Here is a 25,698-nt window from a genome sequence, read left to right as displayed (position 1 = left end):
AGCTTTTCTTCATGTACTTGACAGTCATCGGTGAGTCTGCCTGCTAGTTTGTGTCCAACCAACACAAATAAGTGGAGTTGAAAATACCGGATCCAACAACCAGTACTGACTAGAATATACTCCCTTGCAAGCAAGCCAGCATCACATCAAATAAAACTTCTCTGTGGCATTGTATTGTATTCATTGTTTTGCTTTCTTGAGAATGTCCCTCAGTGGTGAAGTCTAAGACCAGTGTAGTTAGCTGGAAAAGCTGTTTTCCTGGGCTCTAATCAGACCATTTAAACTTCTGCTTCCTGGAATACCTGGTTGGCTTGGTTGGTTAAGTGTCTGCCTTTGGCTCCGGTCATGAGCCCCTGGTCCTGGGATGGGCTCCTTGCTCAGCAGGGAGCCTGCTTCTCTCTCTACCTGCTGCTCCCCATGCTTGCTCAGTCTCTCTCTCTCTGACAAATAAATAAAATCTTAAAAAACAACAAAAAAAACAACAAGAAAAAAGTTTCTGCTGCCTGACTACCCAAGAGCAGTCTGATTAACATCTCATCCTATTACTCTTCAGAATAATTAGGATATGGCCAAGGCAACAACCTTAGGCTCTGTCTTCTCATTTCTGTCTCCTCTTCCCTAGCCCCATGACCTCACTATTCCTAAGGCACTTCGCTAAACCTGGAGAAAGCATTTTGGAATTAGGGATTGCTTACGTACTTGCCTTCTCTGGTATATGGCAGAGTTCTTTTTTTTTTTTTTTTTTAAGATTTTATTTATTTATTCGACAGAGACACAGCAAGAGGGGGAACACAAGCAAGTTGAGTGGGAAAGGGAGAAGCAGGCTTCCCGCTGACCAGGGAGTCTGATGCCGGGCTGGATCCTAGGACTCCGGGTCATGACCTGAGCCGAAGGCAGACGCTTAACCCACTAAGCCATCCAGACACCCCGTATATGGCAGAGTTATTTTTTTTTTTTTTAAAGATTTTTTATTTATTTATTTGACAGAGAGAGATCACAAAGCAGGCAGAGAGGCAGGCAGAGAGAGAGGAGGAAGCAGGCTCCCTGCTGAGCAGAGAGCCTGATGCGGGGCTCGATCCCAGGACCCTGAGATCATGACCCGAGCTGAAGGCAGCGGCTTAACCCACTGAGCCACCCAGGTGCCCCTATGGCAGAGTTATTAATATTTGATGAATTTAGTGAAAATTCATCTCCTTAGTTTTAAAAATATTTTAAAAATTGCAGTATAATTTATATACCATAAGATTCACTCAATGTAAGTGTGTAGTTGAAGACTTTTTAGTAAGTTTACAGAGTTGTGCAACTATCATCACAATCATCACAATCCAGTTTTAGAATATTTCCATCTCAGGGCAACTGGGTGGTTCAGTGTGTTGGGTGTCTGACTCGGTTTTGGCTCAGGTTATGATCTTGCTTATGAGATCAAGCCCTGCCTTGGTCTCCGTGCTGGGTGTAGAGCCTGCTTGGGATTCTCTCCTTCTCTCTCTCTGCCTCTCCCCTCCTCACCCCAAACCCCTCCCCGCTGCCAACCCTGCATTCTCCTCTTTCAAATAAATGGATAAAATCTTTAAAAGAAAGAAATAATATTTCCATCCCCCTTGAAAGTTCCTTTTGCCTCTTTGTAGTCAGCCTCTACTCCCACTCCCCACTCCAGACAATCACTGATACACTTTCTGCCACTAGTTTTGTCTCTAGGAATTCCAAATTAATGGAATTGTAGAATACGTAGTCTTATGTATTTGGCTTCTTTTACTTACAATACTTTTTAGTGCATATATTAGGAGTTTTTTTTATTGTAGCGTAATTTTTATTGTTTATTCATCCCCAGTTGATAGACATTTAGATTCTAGTTTCCAGTTTTAGCTAATATGAACAAAATGATAAATAAAACTTGCCCATACAAGTTTTTGTGTAAATATTTGTTTTGATTACTTTTTTAAAAGATTTTATTTATGTGATAGAGAGAGAGAGATCACAAGTAGGCAGAGAGACAGGCAGAGAGAGAAGGGGAAGCAGGCTCCCTGCTGAGCAGAGAGCCCGATGCGGGGCTCAATCCCAGGACCCTGAGATCATGACCTGAGCCAAAAGCAGAGGCTTAACCCACTGAGCCATCCAGGTGCCCCTTGTTTTAATTTCTTCTGGGTAAATACCAAGGTATGGAATTACTGGGTGGTACAGTAAGTTTATGCTTAACTTTTTAAGAAACTGCAAAACTTTTCCAGAGTAGCTTTACCATTATTCATTCCTACCAGTAGTGTTTGAGGGCCTTTTTTTGTTTTTGTCTTTGTTTTTATTTTTGTTTCCCTCCTGACAAATATTTGGTATTGTTAGTCTTTCCATTTTAGCCATCCTAGTGGTTGTGTAGTTGTTCTGATTGTGGTTTTAATGTGCATTTCACTAATGATTGTTTCCGTCGTGTAGTGGTTATCACGTTCGCCTGACACTAATGACTAATATTGCTGGTCAGCTTTTCATGTGCTTGTTTGCCATTTATGTATCTTTTCTTTTTTTTTTTTTTTTTAAGATTTTATTTATTTATTTAACAGAGATCAAAAGTAGGCAGAGAGGCAGGCGGGGGGGGGGAAGCAGGCTCCCTGCTGAGCAGAGAGCCCGATTAGGACTCGATCTCAGGACCCTGAGATCATAACCTGAGCCAAAGGCAGAGGCTTAACCCACTGAGCCACCCATGCGCCCCGTGTGTATCTCTTCTGGTGAAATGTCTATTCAGATCATTTGCCCATATTTAAATTGGGTTATTTGTCGTCTTATTGAGTTGTAAGAGTTCTTTACATGCTCTGAGTAAAAACTAATTCTAATGCTATTGAGCATCTTTTCATATGTTTGGCATTCACATATTTTTTTCTCGGTATTTAATTGTATTAAAATCTTTTACTCATTTTTAAATTGAGCTGCTTTTCTTATTACTGAGTTAGAAGAGTTCTCTCTAAACTCTGAATAAAAGTGATTTATCAGATACATGATCTGCAAATATTTTTCCCAGTCTGTGGCTTATCTTTTCACTTTTAATGGTTTTTAATCTTGATGAAGTCCAGTTTATCTTTTTTTTCTTTTTCTTTTATGGATTGTGCTTATGGTGTCATAACTAAGAAATCTTTGCCTAGCCTCAGGTTACAAGAGTTTTCAATGACATTTTCTTCTAGAAATTTTTGCCGTTTTTAGTTGTTTCTTTAGGTCTAATATCCACTTGGAATTAACCGTTATGTTTGGTGTTACATAAAGGTCTGAAGTTTTGTTTGTTTGTCTTTAATATGGATATCCAGTTGTTCCAGGACAGTTTGTTCAAAACACTGTCATTTGCCTATAGAATTACTGTGTATTACCTTTTTCAAGAATCAGTTTATCATCAGTGTGTGAGTTTATTTCTGGATTCTCTGTTCTGTTCTTGATTGATAGGACTACCCTTATGCTAGTAGCATACTTAATTTGATTACTGAAGCTTTATAGTAAAATTTCCAAAATTGGGTAGTATGAGAACAAACTTGGTTTCTCTTTTTCAAAATTAAGTTGCCTCTTCAGGTTCTTTATATTTCCAGACAAAATTTAGAATCATCTTGTCTGTTTCTACAAAAAAGAGTGCTGGGATTTTGACAGAGGTTCCATTGAATCTGTAGGTCAGTTTGGGACAGTTGCCATCTTAACGATATTGTCTTCTAATCCATGAACATGGTATAGCTCTCCATTTCATTAGGGCTTCTCCTATTTCTCTTAGCAATGTATTTGTAGTTTTCAGTGTATGGATCTTACACTCTTTAATAAATTTATTCCTAATATTTTGTTCTTTATGATGCTATTTAGAATTGTTTAATTTCATTTGGATTGTATAAAATCACTAATGTATAAAAATATAGTTCATTCCTATATTTTGATAATGTGTTTTGCATCCTTACCATATTTGCTAAGTTCTAGATTTTTTTTGTTGTTGTTTTGTAGGTTCTTTTGGATTTTCTACATATAAAAATCATGTTTTTGGAGCACCTGGGTGGCTCAGTGGGTTAGGCCTCTGCCTTCAGCTCGGGTCATGATCCCAGGGTCCTGGGATCGGGCCCCATGTCGGGCTCTCTGCTCCGGGGGGAGCCTGCTTCCTCCTCTCTCTCTCTGCCTGCCTCTCTGCCTACTTGTGATCTCTGTCAAATAAATAAATAAATTATTTTTAAAAAATCATGTTTTCAGCAAATAAATACCATTTTACTTCTTCCTTTACAGGATGTATGCTCTTAATTTTGTTTTCTTGCCTTATGCCATGGGTAGAACCTCAGGTACAATGTTGAATGAAAGTGGCAAAAGTGGACATCTTGCCTTATTCCTGATCTCAGGGGGAAAGCATTAAAGACTTATCACTGAGTAAGTGGTTTTGTAGATGTCCTTTGTCCAATTGAGGAGTTTCCTTCTGTTCTTGTTTGCTGAGAGTTTTTATCAGGAATAGGCATTGAATTTTTGTTAAATGCTTTTTCTTCCCCTGTTGAGTTGATCATACAGTTTTTGTTCTTTACTCTTAATGTGGTATATAGTAACATTATCCGATTTTCAGATATTAAACCAATCTTTCATTCTTGGTATAAACCCTACTTAGGCTGATGTAAAATTATTCTTACATGTTTCTGTATTCAGTTTGCTAATAATTTTGCTGAGGATGTTTGTATCTGTATTCATGAGAGATACAGGTTTCTAGTTTTCTTCTGATGCCTTTGTCTAGATTTGGTATGAGGGTAATACGTGACTCAGAATGACTTGGGAAGTATATCCTTCTTTATTTTCTGGAAGAATTTGTGTGGCGGTTTGGTATTATTTCATCAAATCAATAGTTCTCAATAGGGGGCAATTTTTGTCCCTCATAAGACATTTGGTAGTGTCTGGAGACATTATGATTATTCAGTGCAGGTGGGGGATGCTTCTGGCATCTAGCAGGTAGAGGCCAGGAATGCTCCTGAACATCTTAATAATGCACAGGACAATCTAACAACAAAGAAGTACCTGCTTCAAAATGTCAGTGATGCTGAGATGAGAAACTGCACTTTAAATGATTTGGTAGAATTTACCACCAAAACTGTGGGTCAAGTCTTTGCTTTGTGGGAAGATTTTTATTGTTGTTATTAATTCAGTTTCTTGTTACAGATGTATTCAGGTTTTCTATTTCTTCCTGAGTGAGTTTTAGTAATTTATATCTTTCTAGAATTTGTCCATTTCATCTAGTGGTCTAGTTTCTTGGCATAAAATTGTTAATGGTGATCCTTTATAATGCTTTGATTCCTGTAAAGTCAATTGTGATGCCCTCTCTTTCATTTCTAATATTAACAACTTGTGTTTTTTTCTCTCTTCAGTCTAGCTGAAGGTTTGTTAATTTTGTCATCTTGAAGAATCAACTTTTGGCTTTGAATTTTCAGTCTTCTGTTTTAAATTCTACCCTAGTTTTTATTATTTCTGTTTGCTTTGAGTGTATTTCTTTTTCTCTAGTTTTTCAAGGTGGAAGCTTAGGTTATTGATTTGTAATCTTTTTAACTTAGGGATTTAGAGCTGTAAATTTACACTAAACACCACTTTACCTGCACATCATAAATTTTAGCATATAGTCCCCTCAGAGCCATGGTTTTGCTTTCGATGGTTTTAGTTACCCATGGTCAGCCATGGTCTGGAAGCAGACAGTTCTTCTTCTGAGCCATCAGAAGGTCATTAGTAGTCTAATGCCTTGTCACATACGTCATTTACCTCACTTCTTCTCATCACATAGGCACTTTATTATCTCACCATCACAAGAAGAGGAAGAGTGAGTGTGGTACAAAAAGATATTTGTGTGTGAGAGAGAGGTCACATTCACATGAATTTTATTACAGATTATTGTTACAGTTGTTCTATTTTATTACTAATTATTGTTAGCCTTTTACCATGCCTAATTTATAAATTATAATTTATAATGTTAAGTTATATAAACTAAATTATTAAACTCTATCGTAGATATGTATGATAGGAAAAACATAATATATATATGGGATTTGGCACCAGCTTTGATTTCAGGCATTCCCTGGGAGTCTTGGAATGAAACCCCACAGATAAGGGGGGTTTTATTAATTCAGATCAAAACTTCTTTTTTAAAGATTTTATTTTTTTATTTGACAGAGAGAGACAACTAGAGAGGAAGCACAAGCAGGAGGAGTGGGAAAGGGAGAAGCAGGCTCCTTGCGACGTGGGGCTCCATCTCAGGGTCATGGGATCATGACCTGGGCTGAAGCCAGACGCTCGATGACTGAGCCACCCAGGTGCCCCAAGAGCAAAATATTTCTCAATTTCTCTGTTTCTTTTTTGACCCATTGATTATTTAGTAGTATTATATAATTTTAAAATTTTTGTTGATTTCTAGCTTAATTGATTTATAGCTTAAGTCTGTTATGGTTGAAGAACTTTATATGTTTTAAGTTTGTAAAAATTTACTGAGACTATGGTTCAGCATATGCTTTATCCTGAAGAATATTCCATGTGTGCTTGGGAAGAACATATATTCTCCTGTTGTTGGATGCAGTGTTCTATAGATGTCAGGTCAAGTTGGTTGACAGTGTTATCCTCTACATCTTGATGGTTTTCTGTTTAGCTTTTCTATTATTGATTTTTGAATTGTCTATTTTCCTCCTATATTCTCTCAATTTTTGCTTCATATATTTTTGGACTCTGTTGTTAGGTGGTTGCATAAATGTTTATAATCATCATATCTTCCTGTTGAATTGACCTTTTCATCCTTATAAAAAGTGCCTCTTTATTAACCACTTTTGTTTTAAGGTCTATTTTGTTTATTGTCTGTATGGCTCCTTCAGTTCTCTTATGGTTATTCATGGTATATTTTTTTCCATCCTTTTACTTTTTCTCCATTAAAAAGTTGTAAAAAGGGGTGCCTGGCAGTCGGTTAAGCATCTGCCTTCAGCTCAGGTCATGATTCCAGGGATTTGGGGTCAAGTCCTACATCGGACTCCTTGCTCAGCGGGGACTTGCTTCTCCCTCTGCCTGCTGTTCCCCCTGCTTGTGTGTGCTCTCTCTCTGTCAAGTAAATAAATAAAATCTTTTTAAAAAATTGTAATAAAATTACTCGTAACATAAAATTTATCATCTTAACTATTTTTAAATGTACGCTTCGCTGGTATTAAATATATATATAATGTGCGACCATCACCACCATCCATCTGTATAATTCTTTTGATCTTGTAAAGCTGAAACTCTGTACCTATTAAATAGTAACTCCTCTGCCTCCTTCCCCCAGCATCTACCAACCACCATTCTACTTTGCATCTCTATTAACTATATTGACTATATTGACTACTCTAAGCACCTCAGAAAAATGGAATTATACAGTATTTGTCTTTTTGTGACTGGCTTATTTCACTTAGCATAATATTCTCATGGTGCATCCATATTGTAGCACATTTGTGAATTTCCTTTCTTTTTAAGGCTGAGTGATATTCCATCATATGTATATAGACATTTAGGTCCTTTCCATGTTTTAGCTATTATGAATAGTTGTTATGAACATGGATATACAAATATCTCTTGAAGACCCTTTTTTTTAGTTCTTTTAGGTATATACGCAGAAGTGGAATTGCTGGATCACATGGTAATTCTGTTTTTAATTTTTTTTGAGGAACTGCCATTCTGTTTTTCATGACATTGGAAATGTTCCATTGTACATTCCCACCAGCAGTGCACAAGGGTTCCAATTTCTCCATATCTTCACCAACACTTGTTACTTTGTTTTTTAAGTAGTCTCCACACTCACCATGGAGCTTGAACTCAAAACCCTGAGATTAAGACCTGTGCTGACATCAAGAGTCTGACGCTTAGCCAACAGAGCCACTCAGGCACCTCTATTTCTTTGTTTTTTGATAGTAGCTATCCTAACAGGTGTGAGGTTTTATCTCATTGGAGTTTTTATTTGTATTTCTTCATGATTAGTGATGCTGAGCACCTTTTCCTGTGTTTATTGGCCATCTGTGTATCTTTGGGAAAATGTCTACTCAAGTTTTCAGCCCATTTTTTGAATCAGGTTGTTTTTGAGTTTTAGGAATTCTTGTATATTCTGGATATTAATCCCTTATCAGGTACTTGATCTGTGATATTTTCTTCCACTATGTGGGTTGCCTTTTTTACTCTGTTAATAGTGTTTTATGATGCACAAAATTTTTAAGTTTTCATGTTCATCTTGTCTAGTTTTCCTTTTGTTGCCTGTTCTTTGGTGTCTTATCCAAGAAATCATTGCCAAATACAATGTTACAAAACTCATGTCGTATGTTTTTTCCTAAGAATTTTATTGTTTTAGGTCTTATATTAAGGTCTTTGATCCATTTTGAGCTTTTGTGTATGGGGTTAAGTTTCCAACTTTGTTCTTTTGCTTGTATGTGGATACATACTCAGCATAATCACTTAAATCCTTTTATTTTTAACTTGTTTGCTTCTCTGATTCCAAAGTATATCTCTTATAGACAGCTATGGTTGGATCTTTTTTTTTTAATCCAGTAAATGTTAACTTTTTTACTATATCATTATTTTTATATCTGTCACAAATATATTTTGTTTCTTATTTACAAAAATAGACAATGGATAGATTTGCCTGTGGATTGTGGTTTCCTGACCCTTGGTCTAGAAGGATTCTGAAGAATTACTTTATTCTATGTATCTATATCCCTATTAACTTAAGACAGTATATATATTTCTTTAGCAGAATTCAATCAGGGTGTTTGTCATTGATGCCTTTGAAGTAGTCCATAATTTACTTCAGTGAAGGGTTTTAATTGACCCATGCCCTCCTCTATTCTCCTTGTCATTAAAGTATGTGAGAAAATAGGCCATCTACACATAGAAGAGTTCACAGATGAGTGTCGCTTCTCTTCCCCAGCCAGGCTTCTTGAGGGCTTAGACTGGTTATGTTTTTGGCACCGTCCACAGAGGTGCAGGAACGAAACCTCCCAAAGAGGACAAGAGGTGTCAGGAAAACAGAGTTCAGAAATCAGGGCTGTAGAGAGGCCTGGTAGTGCCTCTCTTACCTTCTGTAATGTCAAGTGCTAAACCTCCTGTCAGAGCCTCATCAGAGCCTCTACAAGTTGGACAGTTTTGGCTGTGTATCAGGCAGAGTACCATCACAGCACCAGCACCAGCACAGTGAAGAATTTGGTCTAATGTTATTTCTTAGCAACTGGGCGAATGAACAGTCCTTTGAACAGTCCAATAATTCCATGGAACAAATCTCTTTTTCCATGAATTTCCTCTGAGTGTATGTTTTCATTAGAGTTGAGGAAAAGGAGGGGTATAGCAAATGGTTTTATTCCACCATGAAGCTTAGACTATGCTCTCAACTCCCTCGTTCCCCATCCTGTGTTCCTCCGTCTGAAACACTTCTAAAGGCCATGCGGTAGAAACACAGGAGATAGGCAAGTTAAATGGGTAGGTTTGAATTCTTTTAGGAGGTGGTGACTGGGAACAGAGCCTGGGACCTCCCTGATTGGGCAAGATCTGTCCCTAATCTTCAGTGTAAGGCACTTAACTTTGATAGCTGGAATGAAGCTAGGGAAGAGGCCAAAGCCATAGATTCTAGTCTTATTAGTTCCTGTAACTCACTGTGTCACCTTGACAAGCTCCTTAACCCCAAAGTTTTTTAGAACCGAGCTTGTGTAATGATCTAACTGATCTTTCCCAAATCGATATCCCTCTATCATCCAGCTTTAGTCTACCTTTCTAGTCTCATATTACACAGTTATTGAGCATTTATTATATGATGAGAACCTTTATCAAGAACTGGACAGCAGAAAAGTAGAGATGACTATTGCAAGCTTTTTTTTTTTTTTTTAAGATTTTATTTATTTATTTGACAGAGAGAGATCACAAGCAGGCAGAGAGGCTGGCAGAGAGAGGAGGGAAGCAGGCTCCCCGCTGAGCAGAGAGCCCGATGCGGGGCTCCATCGCAGGACCCTGAGATCATGACCTGAGCGGAAGGCAGAGGCTTAAGCCACTGAGCCACCCAGGCGCCCCTGTAAGCTTATTTTGTAGACTTGCATATTAATTGGGCAGAAGCTCTGTTTTTTATCTCTGAACTTAGCCTCGTGTCTGGCACACACACCAACTGCTCAACGAGTGTGTGTTACATGGACAGATATCCTGTTCCTGTATACTGGGAATCGGGATTCTATTAGATTCTCATTGCAAGAAAACAGTTTGAAAATCTGATGAGTTACAGCCTAATTTCTCAAGGTCTCTGTTGGTTTCCTTTTCTTCCTGTGGAACCCTGAAAAATGAATTTTAGCCTACCATAACTTAAATATATGGCTTTCATGCCTGAAAGCCTATGGCAACAGAAGCTCAACATATAGTGATTAGACAGGAATTCCATAAAAACTTTCACTAAATCATAGAGGCTGTATCGGGAACTATTGAAAGCTATTCAAACTAAATAAAACAACTGAAAAAAGTAGTAGTAGTAGTAGGAAAAAAGTAGTTACACAGTGAATAGGACAGTATTTTTGTACTGAAGATGATGCTGTTAAAAATTAGATGAATTTACTATTATAGTCACTACTACCTTATTTGAACTTTTAAAAGTCTCAATTTATTTAGTTATTTCAACAATTTGATCAACTTCTTCAAGGATATAGGCCTTCTGTATCATAGAAGCCTGTATCAGAGCAGTCTTTCTGGAACTTCAGAAAATTCACTGACCATTTCATTTTAGCAATTGAATATTCAGCAGTGAAGCATTTTGAAAGAAAATCTTCCTCTCACACTCCCCCAACCCCTGAAAAACATTGAGTATCTTGTGGGTGAGCTGAAGAATTTCTTCTTACCCAAAAGTGTTTGCTTTCTTTTTAGCTGGAAAACAGTGCCTGACTTAGTCATTTAGAAGAAATACCTAATTATAAAGCCAAAAGAACGCAAAGCACTGCTTATCAGTTTCTCTTAGAAAATGAGATACTGGGGTGCCTGGGTGGCTCAGTGGGTTAAGCCTCTGCCTTTGGCTCAGGTCATGATCTCAGGATCCTGGGAATGAGCCCCGCATGGGGCTCTCTGCTTAGTGGGGAGCCTGCTTCCCCCACTCTCTCTGCCTGCCTCTCTGCTTACTTGTGATCTCTTTCTGTCAAATAAATAAATAAATAAATAAAAAGAAAGAAAATGAGATCCTGAGTGATAAGGTTACCTGTTCCACCCTACTCAATTATTCAGCTTTTTAATTGGAGAATCATTGTCTGCCCCTCCCTTTTCTATTTTAATAGGAAACCTCCATTTTAGAGGAATACAATATCAATTGGACTCAGAAGCTGGGAGCTGGAATTAGTGGTCCAGTTAGGTAAGAGACCCACGTGCAAACTATGGCAGAATTACTCTGCAAAGGGCCTTTTGACATACATCATACTTTAGAAGCATCAGGTGTGCCAGATTTGTGAAATAGCTTTAATTTAACAAGTGGAGGTATTTATGTAAGACTTTTCCTCATCCATTTAGAAATATATTTAAGGGGCGCCTGGGTGGCTCAGTGGGTTGAAGCCTCTGCCTTCAGCTCAGGTCATGATTCCAGGGTCTTGGGATCGAGCCCCGCATCGGGCTCTCTGCTCGGTGGGGAGCCTGCTTCCTCCTCTCTCTCTCTCTCTCTGCCTGCCTCTCTGCCTACTTGTGATCTCTCTCTGTCAAATAAATAAATAAAAAATCTTAAAAAAAAAAAGAAATATATTTAAATGACTGATTCACATGATCTGTAACATAGAATCACTTATGGTATGAGACTGAGGCACCTGGGCAACTCAGTTGGTTAAGTGTTTGACTCTTGATTTTGGCTCAGGTCATGATCTCAGGGTTGTGAGATCGAGCCCTGTGTTGGGGTCACCCTAGATGTGGAGCCTGCTTAAGATTCTCTTCTTTTCCCTCTGCCCCAACCCCTATTCTCCCTCTCTCTCTCATAAAGAAAGAAAAGGATATTGAGACTATGGAGCTACCATGAGAGTTTTCCTTTAGCTGGCAGAGGCCATCCTTGGCCATTCCTTCCTTGGCTGTCCTCAGTTTGCTTCCACATGGCTCAGGAGCTGAGGCCTATGCCAGGAAGGTGAAATGGCTTTTCTGCCTTTCTACCTGCTAGCCCTCAGGGCAAGTTTGGATGCACCCAGATATATTCTTGATTAGAAGTACAATTCTAAAAGAACAAACTTGTTAAATTAGTTTTCAGTGTTAACATAGATGATTTCTGATTGAATTTTTTCCCTCCAAATCTAGAGTCTGTGTAAAGAAATCTACTCAAGAACGGTTTGCACTGAAAATTCTTTTTGATCGTCCAAAAGCTAGAAATGAGGTACGACCCTTTATTGCCTTGCTTGCCTAAATATTTGAAGTGCCTATGAAGTATCCTTTTTACAAGTAAGGCAGCTTCCTGGAGGGAATACAGAGATGCACAAAGAATTTTATATCCACATTTACCCCTTTTTCCTATTCCTGTTATCATTACAAAGTGGTCCCAAAGGTTGTCAGTCTTTACTTCTTTGAACTACCTCTTGTTCTTTTTCAATTAATGTGGTTCTTATACCCTGAAGTATTCAGGTTTACCTCAACTTGTACTTATTGGACAAAATCCTTGAAGAGTAGAGAATGGCGACTAGTGTCTTGTAAGTGTGCTGCAGGAGGGCTGTGAGGATGTGTTTCTAGTTCTAAAAAATACACATTTGTTTTAAGTCATCTGGGTGTGGTGAAGACATACTAGTAACATGTGCAGTGGATGGTGTATTCTTTTGCTTAGAGATATACGAATAATTTCTGAAACAAAATAAGTTATTTGCCAGATTTTCATTTGCTAATGAATGGGGCAGCAGAAAGTAAATCCGTTGGTGAGGTGGTATGTTTCCTCTGTTCTCTTTAAGGTACGTCTGCACATGATGTGTGCCACACACCCAAATATAGTTCAAATTATTGAAGTGTTTGCTAACAGTGTACAGTTTCCTCATGAGTCCAGCCCCAGGTAAGACCGCATGGAGGTGATCACCACATGTCCTCCTCTTTACATGTAGGCCAAGGTATAGTGGGGTTTTCTTCTCTTTTGTGCTGTTTTTTTCTGCCCTCCCCTTTCTCTCCCTCCCTCCTTCCTCCCTGCCTGCCTGCTTCCCTCCCTCTTTCTCTCTTCTCTTCTTTTCTTTTGGAAATCTTCAAACAGTTGTAAAAGCAGACAGAATTGTATAATGAATCCCCAGGTAGCCATCACCCAGCTTCAGCAGTTACCAACTCATTGCCAGTCTTGTTTCATCTCTGCCCCATCCACTCTCTGGTACCCCCTGATTATTGTGATTACTTCCTCTTAAAAAAAAAAAAAGTATGTAGTGTGGAATTAAAACAGATTCTATTTCAAATTAGTGAAAGGGGACCAGATAATACTAGGCACTGGCTTAGAGTTGCTATGGCAACAAGCCCTTATTGCTTAGTCTGACATTCTTTTTAAAGGAAGAAATCAACATTATTCTTTTAGCCGCCAAATGTTTGGCAAGCCCACTGGATGGCATTCTAAGTGTCTTCCAGGTAATTCAAAGTTAAATAAGGTATGATTTCTACTGGGGACCGAGATGTAAACCTATCATCATAGCAATGAGATAGGCACCAAGAAGAGGCCTCCATAAGATATTTTGAGCTTATAAAGGAGAAGAGAGCTGCTGACTATAGGCTGGGGAGGTGAGGTATCTCACAGAGTGCTTATGTCGTGGCTAGGACTTGAAGGGCGTGGGTAGGAGTCTTCCAGGTGGAGAAAGAAGATGGATTTGTAAAAACAAATGGGAAATTATGATTATGTCTCACAACTGTGCTCTGTTGGTGAAAGCATTTGGATAGAAGCTGGATGCATTTATATCAAAGAATGAATGGTAACCAGAGTTCTGATTTTTTTTTTTTTTTTTTTTTTTTTTACAACATGAGAATTTTTGCTTTTCTTTAGTACCTGTGTAACCCTGTCCAGCAGCTGTCTTGCTGGGTATGCTGTGGGTCACATGGAAAACTAGCATAGTGGGGAGAAGGAGTGTAGAGAGACACACATAGACAGAGACACAGACACAGACACAGAATGAGAGTGAATAACTAGGGTAGCCCAACACCAGCCAAGTTGAAATTCATGTCCTACACAAAGTCATATTCTATTTTCAATACACTTTCCATCTAGGTGCCCTAAATACAATATTAAAAACATGTCACTTAAAGGATCACTCCCCCCTCCCCTTAATATCTAGTAATAACAAGTTAAGTACAGTATCTTCAAAAGGATCATTGTCTTCAGAACTTAATGATTTTACTCTCATTTTTAGCTTCCTAGAAAATTTTAGGTGAAGGATATTCCTTATCTGTAGTGTCCGGTTGATAGTGACAAGGGATCCAACTCCAAGGGGCATGGTAGGGCTAGACTTAGAAAGTAGTTGCACACTTTGTAGATGAGGTATCTTTAGGTTAGCTATTTGATGTTTCAGGTTTTTTTTTTTTTTTAAACTTAACAAAATCAAATGCTTTCAAACAGGGCTCGACTCTTAATTGTAATGGAGATGATGGAAGGGGGAGAGCTATTTCACAGAATCAGCCAGCACCGGCACTTTACAGAGAAGCAAGCCAGCCAAGTAACAAAGCAGGCAAGTTAACCCCGGGTACCAATCAAACTGCCAACAGCGTTGGTTAACAAGCACAATTTCATTGGGGGGAATAAAAGAAAGCTTGAAGAAAAGCTCTATTTGATCTCTCATTGCCTGCTTTGTTATGTAATCAGAAAAGATGCTTTGACAGGAGAAATGTGACCCCTTATATGCTTTGGTGGGTGGGGGGGACTGTATTTTTAAGTGGTTGTCAATTGCTTGCCTATTATAAAACTTAAATAAACTCTGAAAGGAAGGTAATCTTTTAATTCCTGTGTAGACTGTAGATATCTTTGAGTACATAGTGTCCAAGCACTGTTGGACTTTGAGATAAATTGCTACTGATAACACCTGAAAGATTGGGATAAAAATATATTCTAGGACAACTGTATACAATTTTTTTTTTTTTCTTATGAGTCACCTCATCAGATTTTAATAGAATTCTAAGGTCTTTGTAATTCTGGGTTATTCCTGATTATAGTCTCTCTATTTTGACATCACATTTTATTGCTAGAAAAATGATTTATGTCACAAATGGTACTAGGGATCTAACTGGAAATAACCTCTTGAGGAGGTGAAAAGTTAACTGCACAAGCGTTATCTTCAGGCTAAGCAAGCAAGGCAAAAAGAAGAAATCAGAGCTCAATTTGTTCTAAATACAAAATTCTTCCAAATTTTCCATGAGCCACAAGCATTTTTCTCTCCCTCAAAGCAAGAATTCCTATTAAAGTCTGCTCACTGGGCAGGAGCCCCTTGTGGTGTTAGTGGAGGACTTGCCCTTCAGGTAGCCCATTGGCTGTGAGCCCTGGCAGTGTGCAGGAGCCTCAGGCATTTTTTTGACAACTCCTTTCTGGGAGGAAGGAGCTGATATTTGGAATGCTAAGACAATTCCATACTGAGAGTTGAAGAACAGGTAGAATTTGTTCTATTTAATTTTAACAGTTCCATCTTGTATTTTTCAAAGTTTCAAGTATTAGGATGTACTCTGAGAATCTCGTATAAAACAAAAACCCTTCCAACCCACCTAAACAGGTGACATTTTATTTCAGCAAATGAGATGAGCAAACTGGACCATCAGGTGGGAAAATACGCAGTTAGCGGCTTTCCATTTTTCTTGAAGGCAGAACCTGGAGTTGAGCCCCCGGACAGTGCAGTTCTCTCCGGAGCCAGCTGTCAGTGCCCACTGCCTCGCTGGGGGAGCCCAGGCCTGCTGAAGACTGCCCGGCACAGAGTTTACTCTGCCGTGCTGGTTGCATCTCAGAGGAGTGGAATTGGAAGCATTTCATCCTTCCCATTTCGTACAGGATTTAACCATCAGTTTACTTGGACAAAGAAGTGTTTTACTGTTTTATTTATTTACTTATTTTGTTTAATGAAATACAGGTTGCAGCTAAACTAAGCTGAATTCATTTCTATTTCTTGGTACCCAAAGTCTTACTTAATTTCTGCTGTGAAATTGAAAACCAACTACAGTCTGAATGGACTTAATTAAGGATTTTTTTTTTTTTTAATTTCCTGAGTTTGCTAAGCCAGGGGTATTAAAGAGCTATCTTTTCTAAGATATGGTTGCTCCATTATGTCCTTTTCCAGATAGCTTTGGCTCTACGGCACTGTCACTTGTTAAACATTGCTCACAGAGACCTCAAGCCTGAAAATCTGCTCTTCAAGGATAACTCGTTGGTGAGATGACTTACTTTTCTGCATTTTAGCGCTGCCACTCTCAACACCATTTGGGAATGGGTGGGTAGGTGTAGATTCAGAGTTCTCTGAATCCATGGTGAAGAGGCTTGAAGCCAAAGTGCTTCCAGCAGCTTACTTTCCCCACTTGTTTCCTTGCTGGAGGCTCAGAGACATTCTGCTATACCCCTGGCATTGATGTTGGATGGTACTGATATGCATTTGTAAGTCTTTAGGTTTTAGATATGATTTGGAGGTGCTTTGGAGAGGGGCAGGAGTCTGTAAGATGTCAGATATTACCTTGAAATGTAACAGTTGTATTTGCTGTTTGTTAATGCTGATAAGGTGTTTTTTTCTCTCCAGTCTCACCCCCTGCCCCGTGTATCATGTTCCAACAAATAAGTTGCTCTGGGAGTCTTGAAGCTGATGCTAAAAGTGAAATCGCACCCTGGATGGGAGACGATGGGCCAGTAGATAGAGTCAGGGGACAGTTGGCTAAGATCTTGATTTTAGTACTGCATATACCAGTCATGAAACAAAGCCAACTGTGGGCGGGGAGAAATTCTTTACCTCTGTGATAGTAAGAAAAATTCCTCAGTATGAATCATTTCTTCAGATGTGAGGACATGCTATTCATAGGCTTGAGAGTCAGCCAGAAACTCGTGAAAGAGAGCTCAAGGTAACCTGTCTTCCACCTGGATTTTCCGCTAGTGTTTATTGAGGATTCTGGAGAAATGACTCCCATTTATTTTATTACAGGATGCCCCAGTGAAGTTGTGTGACTTTGGATTTGCCAAAATTGACCAAGGTGACTTGATGACACCCCAATTCACCCCTTATTATGTTGCACCTCAGGTAAGCATTTGCTCTTTCTGCCACAGGATATATTACTGGGCTGTCTGTAGGCATGTTCTCTTTGACAGCACAAGCGGGCATGTATTACCAATGGGAAGGGGAGGGCTCAGTTTCAGAAACCAACAGTCTGCTTAATTAGGTGCAGGCATTTATTTTAAAATCAGCTTCTTTTAAAAACAAGGTAAAATTTGTGTACAATAAAATACTCCTACTTTAAGTGTATTTTGATGACTTTTGACAAACAGATACTCTTGCATGGTCACCACCATAATCAAGGTATGAAACATTTCCATCATGTCGGGAGCTCTTATGTATCTTTGTAGTCAGTCTGCCCCAGGTGACCACTGATCTACTTTCTGTCCTTATGGCTTAGTTTTGCCTGTTGTAGAAATTCATATGAATGGAACTCATGTACCTATCGTATTTTGTTTTTTGTTTTTAGAGATTTTATTTATTTATTCGACAGAGAGACAGAGATCACAAGTAGGCAGAGGCAGGTAGAGAGAGAGGGGAAAGCAGGCTCCGTGCTGAGCAGAGAGCCTGATGCGGGACTCAGTCCCAGGACCCTGAGATCATGACCTGAGCCGAAGGCAGAGGCTTAACCCACTGAGCCACGCAGGCGCCCTTACCTATTGTGTTTTACTTCTTTTGCTCAACATGTGTTTGAAATTCATCCACGTTGCTGCATATATCACCAGTTAGTTCTTTTTTGTTGTTAAGTAGTGTTCTATTATAGAGGACTAAACCATGTTTGTTTATCCATTCATTGACTGATGGCCATTTTGGGTTTTCTGTTTTTGGCTGTTATGAATAAAGCTGCTAGGAACATTCATTTACAAGTTTTGGGGACATCTTTTCCAAAATGGTTGTACCATTTTACCTATTCCCCAGTAATATATAAGAGTTCCAGTTTCTTCATGTTCTTACGATCAGTTCATGTTCGTTAGTATATATAATCTTAGTCCTCTGGTAAGTCCATAGTATTATTTCATTATGGATTTAATTATAACATTTTCTTAATGGTTACTGTTCTGTATTTTTTCATGTGTTTATTAGATATTCTACTGTGAAATATGGGTACAACATTTTCTACAATAACCCATGAAGTACGGATATAAATATTACATGCCCATTTTTGGTTTTATAATTGCGAGGTATAAGAAGTTATTATTTTCTAGATACAAGTTCTTTGTTGTGTTTATGTATTACTTTTTATTGCTGTTGTGATGAATTTCCACAGACTTAGTGCCTTAAGGAACACATTTATTTCCTCACGGTTTTGGAGGTTAAAAGTCTGAAATGGTTCAAGGTCTTGTCAGGACTGTGTTCTTCTGAAATATCTGGGGGGAATCCATTTTCTTGCCTTTACCAGCTTCAAGAGGCAGTTGCATTCTTTGGCTGGTGGCCTCCTTCTCCATTTCCTTACTTTCTTGGAAGATTTTATTTATTTATTTGTCAGGGAGAGAGCACAAACAGGGGGAGCGGCAGGCAGAGCGGCAAATCAAAATTGGATTTTGATCAAATCCAATTCATCCTTTTTTTTTTTTTTTTTTTTTTTTTTTTGAGAGAGAGAGAGGGAAAGAGGAGAGGATGTGAGGGAGAGGGAGAATCCCAAGTAGGCTCCGTGTCCGGTATGGAGCCTAACATAGGGCTTGATCTCACAACCCTGAAATCATGACCTGAGCTGAAAATAAGATTTGGACACTTAACTGACTGAGCCACCCAGGCACCCCTCACCCACTTTTTTTTTTTTTTTTTAAATGGTTGGTGATTTTGTTCCTAAGAGGTCTTTCCATACCCATGTACATGAAGATTTTTCTCATGGCTTCTTATTAAAGGTTATTGTTTTTGCTTTTTTAAAAAATTAGATTTATTTATTTTACTTATTTTTTTAAAGGTTTTATTTATTTATTTGACAGAGAGAGAGAGAGAGATCACAAGTAGGCCAGAGAGGCAGGCAGAGAGAGAGGGGGAAGCAGGCTCCTGCTGACAAGGAGCCTGATGTAGGGCTCGATCCCAGGACCCTGAGATCATGACCTGAGCTAAAGGCAGAGGCTTAACCCACTGAGCCACCCAGGTGCCCCTATTTATTTATTTTAGAGAGAGTGTGAGTAAGCAAGGGGAGAGGCAGAGAAGCAGACTCCCCACTGAACATGGAGCCTGAGTTAGGGCGTGATCCCATGACCCTGAGACTGTGACCTGAGCAAAATCAAGAGTTGGGTACTTAACCAACTGAGCCACCCAGGTGCCTCTCCCCTCTAACCCTTTTTTAAGTAGGGTCCATGCTGGGCACAGAGCCCAATGTAGGACTTGAACTCATGACCCTGAGCTGAGATCAGGATGCTTAACCTGCTTAACCAGTTGAGCCACCCAGGTACCCCTATAGTTTTAGCCTTTACCTTTTGGACTGTAATTCATTTGAGGGTTGTTGTGTGTGTGTGTGTGTGTGCGTGTGTGTGTGTGTGTATATAAAATAAGGGTCAAGATTTCTTTTCCTTACAGATGTCAAGTTTCCACATCATTTGTTGAAAAGAATAACCTTGTATCATTGAATTACCTTACAGTTTTGTTGAAATGAATTATCCTGAAGTTTTGTCAGAAACCAGTTGACCAGGGATCTGGGTGGCTCAGTCAGTTAAGCATCCCACTCTTGATTTTGGCTTAGGTCATGATCTCAGGGTTATGGGATTGAGCCTCAGATCAGACTCCATGTGGAGTCTGCTTGAGACTCTCTCTCCCTCTCTTTCTGCCCCTCCCCACCTCAAATAAATAAATAAATACATACATCTTTTTTTTTTTTTTAAGATTTTATTTATTTATTTGTCAGAGAGAGAGAGCATAAGCATGGGGAGTGGCAGGCAGAGGGAGATGGAGAAGCAGGTTCCATGCTGAGCAAGGAGCCTGATGTGGGACTCCATCCCAGGACCCCAGGATCATGACCTGAGCCGAAGGCAGACGGTTAACCAACTGAGCCACCCAGGCATCCCAATAAATAAAAATCTTTTTTTTTTTTTTTTTAAAGATTTTACTTATATGACACAGAGAGAGAGAGATCACAAGTAGGCAGAGAGAGGGGGAAGCAGGCTCTGTGCTGAGCAGAGAGCCTGATGCGGGGCCCGATCCAAGGACCCTGATTTCATGACCTGAGCTGAAGGCAGAGGCTTAACCCACTGAGCCACCCAGGTGCCCCCAATAAATAAAAATCTTAAAAAAAAAAATCAATTGACCATATAGGCATTAGTCTATTCTATTCTGCTTATTGGCCTGTCCTTACAGCTATATCATGTGGGATTACTGTAGCTTTCTATCAAGTCTTGACCTTAGATATCAGATAGTGTAAGAAGTCCTTCAATTTTTTTCTTTTTCAAAATTATTTTGATTATTCTGAATCCTTTGCTCTTTTCTATAAATTTTAGAATTCACTTCTCTATAATAGAAAATTTCTCCTGGGATTGTGATTTGAATTGTATTTAATCTGCTGATGAATTTGGAGAGAGTTGACGTCTTAACATTATTAAGGCTTTCAATCAGTGAACATGGTAGATCTCTCTATTAGGTCTTTAATTTTTTTCAGAAAATTTTATATTTCTTAGTGCATAGGTTTTATACATACTTTCTTAAGTTTATTCCTGTATTTCATATTATTAGATGCTGTTGGAAATTATATTTTTAACAATTTCATTTTCCAGTTGTTGATTGTTTGTAGAAGTACAAATGACTTTTGATTCCTTTTATCTTGATAAATTCACTTATCAATTATAGATATTTTTGTAGATTTGTTAAAATTTTCTATGTATATAAAGTCACGTTATCTGTGAATAATGACAGTTTTACTTTGCTCCTTCCAGTATGTTTGCCTTTTATTTCTTTTCCTTGTCTTACCTACTGGCTGGGACCACTAGCTGAATATAAGGGATTAGAGCAGACATCCTTGCCTCATTCCTGATCTTAGAAAAAAATGCTCAATCTTTTACCATTAACCATATTAACTGTTACATTTTTGTAGATACCCTTTTTCGGGCTGAGGAAGTTTCTGTCTATTTCTAGTTTACTGAAAGGGAATGTGCTAAATTCTCTCCAGTGCTTTTTCTGCATCTGTTGGGCTGATAATATATTTTTCTTCTTTATTTTGTTAATATGAATTAATTGATTTTTAAAAAGATTTTTATTTTTAAAGATTTTATTTATTTGTCAGAGAGAGAGAGAGAGAGAGCGAGCAAGCGTGAGCAGGGGGAGCAGCAGGCCGAGGGAAAAGCAGGCTCCCCACTGAGCAAGGAGCCTGATGCGGGACTCGATCCCAGGAATCATGGCCTGAGCTGAAGGCAGACACTTAACCGACTAAGCCACCCCGGTGCCCCACAATTTATCAATTTTTAAAAATATTTTATGGACTCAGCTATTGGTTTCCTATGTAAAAAATCTTTGTCTCACCCAAGATCACCAAGATTTCCTCCTACAAATTTTATAGTTTTAGGTTTTACATGTATATGCATGATCCATTTTTAATTTTTTTAAAAGATTTTATTTATTTATTTGACACAGAGACAGAGAGATCACAAGTAGGCAGAAAGGCAGGCAGAGAGAGAGGAGGAAGCAGGCCCCCCGCTGAGCACAGAGCCCAATGCGGGGCTCTATCCCAGGACACTGGGTTCATGACCCGAGCCAAAGGCAGAGGCCTAACCCACTGAGCCACCCAGGCACCCTGCTGATTTAATTTTTATATAATATATGAGTATGGATCTAAGTTCTTTTTTTTAGCATTCGGATATCCAGTTCCAGTACCGTTTGTTGAAAAGGCTGTCTTTTCTCCATTGCATTGCTTTTGAGTCTTGTCAAAGATCAATTGAATGTGTGTTAATTTTGGATTTTCTGTTCTGTTCTAGTGATCTCTTTGTCTGTCTTTACACCAGTACTGTACTGTCTTAATTACTGTGACTTTATAATAACTATTGAGATAAGGTAGAGTTAGCCCTTTAACTTAGTTCTTTTTCATAGTTGTTTTGGCTATTTTAATTTCTTTGCATTTCCATATAGACTTTTATTTTTAAGATTTTAATTATTAGAGAGAGAGACAGAAATAGTGACAGAGAACGCAGGTGGGGAGGAGAGGGAGAAGCAGGCTTCGTGCTGAGCAGGAAGCCCGATGTGGGGCTCAATCCCAGGACCCTGAGATCATGACCTTAGCTGAAGGCAGATGCTTAACCAACTGAGCCGCTCAGGCTCCCCCTTATAAACTTTATAATCAGCAGTTAATTTCTATAAAGGAGTCTGTTGGGATTTTGACTGGGGTCGTTTTAGAGGTATGGTTCAATATGGGGACACTGACATCTAGACAATACTGAGCCTTCTAGCCCATGAGCAAGCTGTATTTCTCCATTCATTTTTGCCTGTAGTTTTTCTCAGCAATATTTGTGTGGTTTTCAGTGTACAGGTGTTTCCCATCTTTGTTAGATTTATTCTATGGTCCTATTATAAATGGTATTTTCTTTTTCAGGTTTAATTAATTCACTTTACTCTTCTTGTATAAAAACACTATGTGGTGGCCATAGCTGGAGCCTGGGTCCTCCGCATGGAGACTCTGATGTGGGTCTTTACAAGATGGTCAGTGAATTCCTGACAGGGAGACTTGGTGAACACAGTCTCTTTCCAGAGTGTTGGGGTAAGGCAGCTGTAGGTCTTGGAGATGGCAAAGTTGCCCCAGCTGACATTGCAGCCCCTGGCTGAGGTGTGGCAGTTGTCAACATCTGCCATCAGCAGCTTTGTGGGCATGGGGCAAGACCATAGCATGGGTCTGGGCGCGAGGAGGAAGCGGACCTGTGCAGAGTTGCAGCGTCCTTGCAGTTGCAAGGAATCTGTGGGGTACACCAGTATTGTTCCCCCAGGGTTCCCAGTCAGAGGACAGTGGAGAACTTGGCCAGGATCATGGCCCCATGAATGGCAGTGGTCACCTCCTTGAACACATAATACACAGAACAATGTGACTGTTATAGTCCTTGATGGCAACAAGTACCTTGAACCTGATCCACTGGCCAGCACTGGTCTGCTTTTATACAGGCGTAAGGGATGTCTGTATCTCTAGGAAAAAGTCCATGACCTTGGATGCCTTGATGGGCGGGAAGAAAAGTTAAATCTCTTCCAAGGACTTGATCTTCATGTCCTTGACCTGGGCAAAAACTGATAAATTGTTGGTTTTAAGAGGTTTTTGAAAATTTGTATTTTCTGGAGGGTCTTTTTTTTTTTTTTTTTTTTTAGTTGCCAGTGTCTTCTCTCTTTCAGCATTCTTTTTCAACATTATTTCTCAAGTTATAGGTCATTGGCGAGGTCTTCAGTAAATTGTTCCCTTTGGTCTGACTCTGACAGGTACTGGAGGCACAGAGAAGGCACCAGAAGGAGAAATCTGGCATCATACCTACCTCGCCAACGCCCTACACTTACAACAAGGTAAGGGAAGAGATACTTTCCTGCGCCCTTCAGGTATAGCCCCTCTTCTCCTGTGAAGTGTTTGTGGTTCTCTGAGAATGAATTCTTTTTTTTTTTTTTTTTAAATTTAAATATTTTATTTATTTATTTGACAGAGATACAGAGATCACAAGTAGGCAGAGAGGTCCACAGAGAGAGAGAGGGGGAAACAGACTCCCTGCTGAGCAGAGAGCCCGATGTGGGGCTCGATCCCAGGACCCCGAGATCATGACCCGAGCCGAAGGCAGAGGCCCAACCCACTGAGCCACCCAGGCACCCCAATTCCTTGGGATTCTAAGGGAATTCTTATCCCTTAATATTCTTGCCCAAAGGGCCGACAGCAGCCATCCATTCAGAAAATTCCTTGGAATTCAGGTTTTTTGTCTGATGAAGTAGGAAATAATGTTCTTAACAGTTGAGGTTTTGCAGCAGGAACCAAGGGCAATGATCACCAGTAGGTTATCTGGATAGTTGTAGTCCACTGACCACATCTAAAAGACATGGTTATCTTTTTTTTTTTTTTTTTTTTGAGGTGGAGACCATTTCTGAGAACATTCCATGGCCATTTATGGTACCATTCTTCCCATAAAATACCCAACTTAGAACAGTGTCTACAGCACCAGCAAATGTTCCTGGTCCTATAGTTCTCAGTCTGTAGCCTATACATCAAGTATCTCTGTTCTAAAACATAAGAGGATTAGGGCCTCTTAAAAGCAGGTCCTGGAGTCGCTGAGTAGATGCTTCTTGGGGACTCATGGCTGATACAGGTGACAGAGAGGGACTTGAGGGTGGTAAAAAGCAGTAGGTCAGCTCTTCTTGGGTCCCACACTTAGAGGGCCCTACATATTCCTATAGTGTGTGCATACATATACACACAAGCATACATAAGAAAGAACACACAGGCTCCTCTGCCACTCAGGGCCCTATGCTCCACCTGTCACTGGGACAGTGTGACCAAAAACCCTAAACTTCTGCTTTCATCAGTAACTCTGGTCAGTTCCGAAGAATTCACTGCTCCACACCTTCTTGCCCTACAAACCCAAAACCATAGTCAGCTCTACCCTTAAGCAGTGAAGGTTTGAGGGCTGTGCTGATTACAGCATCAGAGTCAGAAACTGCTTCCTGCTTCTTGATGCATGCAGGAAGTGAGTGGTAGAAGCACTTAGATGACATTTAATTTACTTGCTAAAATTTGCTCAGCATGCATGCAGTGGATTCTTGTGTTATATATTATTTTCCAGTGGTATTTTTGTCTTCTTTTCCTGTTCCATTTTGTGAGCCTAATGGTGCTCATGAATTAGCATGGCGTTCATAAAAATTACACACTGCAGATGAGTAGCATGTTGGAATAATAAACAGCTCATATTACTTTCGAATGTGTATATGTGTTAGTTAAGAGATAGTTGTCTTTATATTGGCAACTAAATGAAAACTGAATGCTACATTTGCAAATAATTTTTTAACAAATATGTAATCGGATGTAATTAAATTTTTAGAAATTAAATAACTCTAGCAATCTTAATTTTAAAAAAAGTATTATCAGTTTCTTCATGTGGAAAGTGAGGGATTTGAACTATTTTTTTAAAGATTTTATTTATTTATTAGAGAGCGAGCGAGCACAAGTAAGTAGAGCGACAGGCAGAGGGAGAGGGAGAAGCAGGCTCCCCACTGAGCAAGAAGCCTGATGTGGGGCTCAATCCCAGGACTCTGGGCTCATAACCAGAACCAAAGACAGATTCTTAATTCACTGAGCCACCCAGTTGCCCCAGTTTGAACTATTTTTAAGATTCCTTTCACCTCTATAATTTTTTAAGATTTCATTTATTTACTTGAGAGAGAGCATGAGCAGGGTGAGGGCTCAGAGGGATAAGCAGACTCCCTGCTGAGCAGGACCCTGGGATCATGACCTGAACCGAAGGCAGACACTTAACCAGCTGAGCTACCCAGGCACCTCACCTCTATGATTTTGTAATTATGTTCTGTAGCATGGGTTGCATCATCTACAAATATCCATTAGTATTAGGCAAAAACATGGGTTAGAGTATCTATGGTAGAGAGAAAGGTTGGTTCCCTTAAGACTTGAAAC

At 39.4% G+C, this 25,698-nt stretch overlaps 1 protein-coding gene and 1 pseudogene across 3 annotated transcripts in view; one reads left to right on the top strand and one right to left on the bottom strand.

The window, feature by feature from the left end:
• The window catches only part of MAPKAPK5 (MAPK activated protein kinase 5), a 36,315-nt gene that overhangs the window by 2,105 nt on the left and 8,512 nt on the right, over positions 1–25,698 (top strand). For 2 of the 3 annotated variants that reach the window (XM_032876258.1, XM_032876257.1), the window contains exons 2-8: positions 11,256–11,329; positions 12,247–12,322; positions 12,885–12,982; positions 14,513–14,621; positions 16,212–16,301; positions 17,058–17,153; positions 23,514–23,594. In XM_032876258.1, coding sequence (XP_032732149.1) covers positions 11,256–11,329; positions 12,247–12,322; positions 12,885–12,982; positions 14,513–14,621; positions 16,212–16,301; positions 17,058–17,153; positions 23,514–23,594 — 624 coding nt within the window. Of the gene's footprint in view, positions 1–4,224; positions 4,363–11,255; positions 11,330–12,246; positions 12,323–12,884; positions 12,983–14,512; positions 14,622–16,211; positions 16,302–17,057; positions 17,154–23,513; positions 23,595–25,698 lie in introns of all 3 variants that reach the window. The other variant, XM_032876259.1, reaches the window with a different exon arrangement.
• Positions 22,443–23,402, bottom strand: LOC116878612 (annotated as a pseudogene).

The sequence above is a fragment of the Lontra canadensis genome, unplaced genomic scaffold (assembly GCF_010015895.1).
Source record: "Lontra canadensis isolate GAN:19392208 unplaced genomic scaffold, GSC_riverotter_1.0 scaffold58, whole genome shotgun sequence".
NCBI lineage: Eukaryota > Metazoa > Chordata > Mammalia > Carnivora > Mustelidae > Lontra > Lontra canadensis.
Note: the sequence above shows the minus strand (reverse complement) of the source record. Positions and strands in the feature narration are given on the sequence as shown.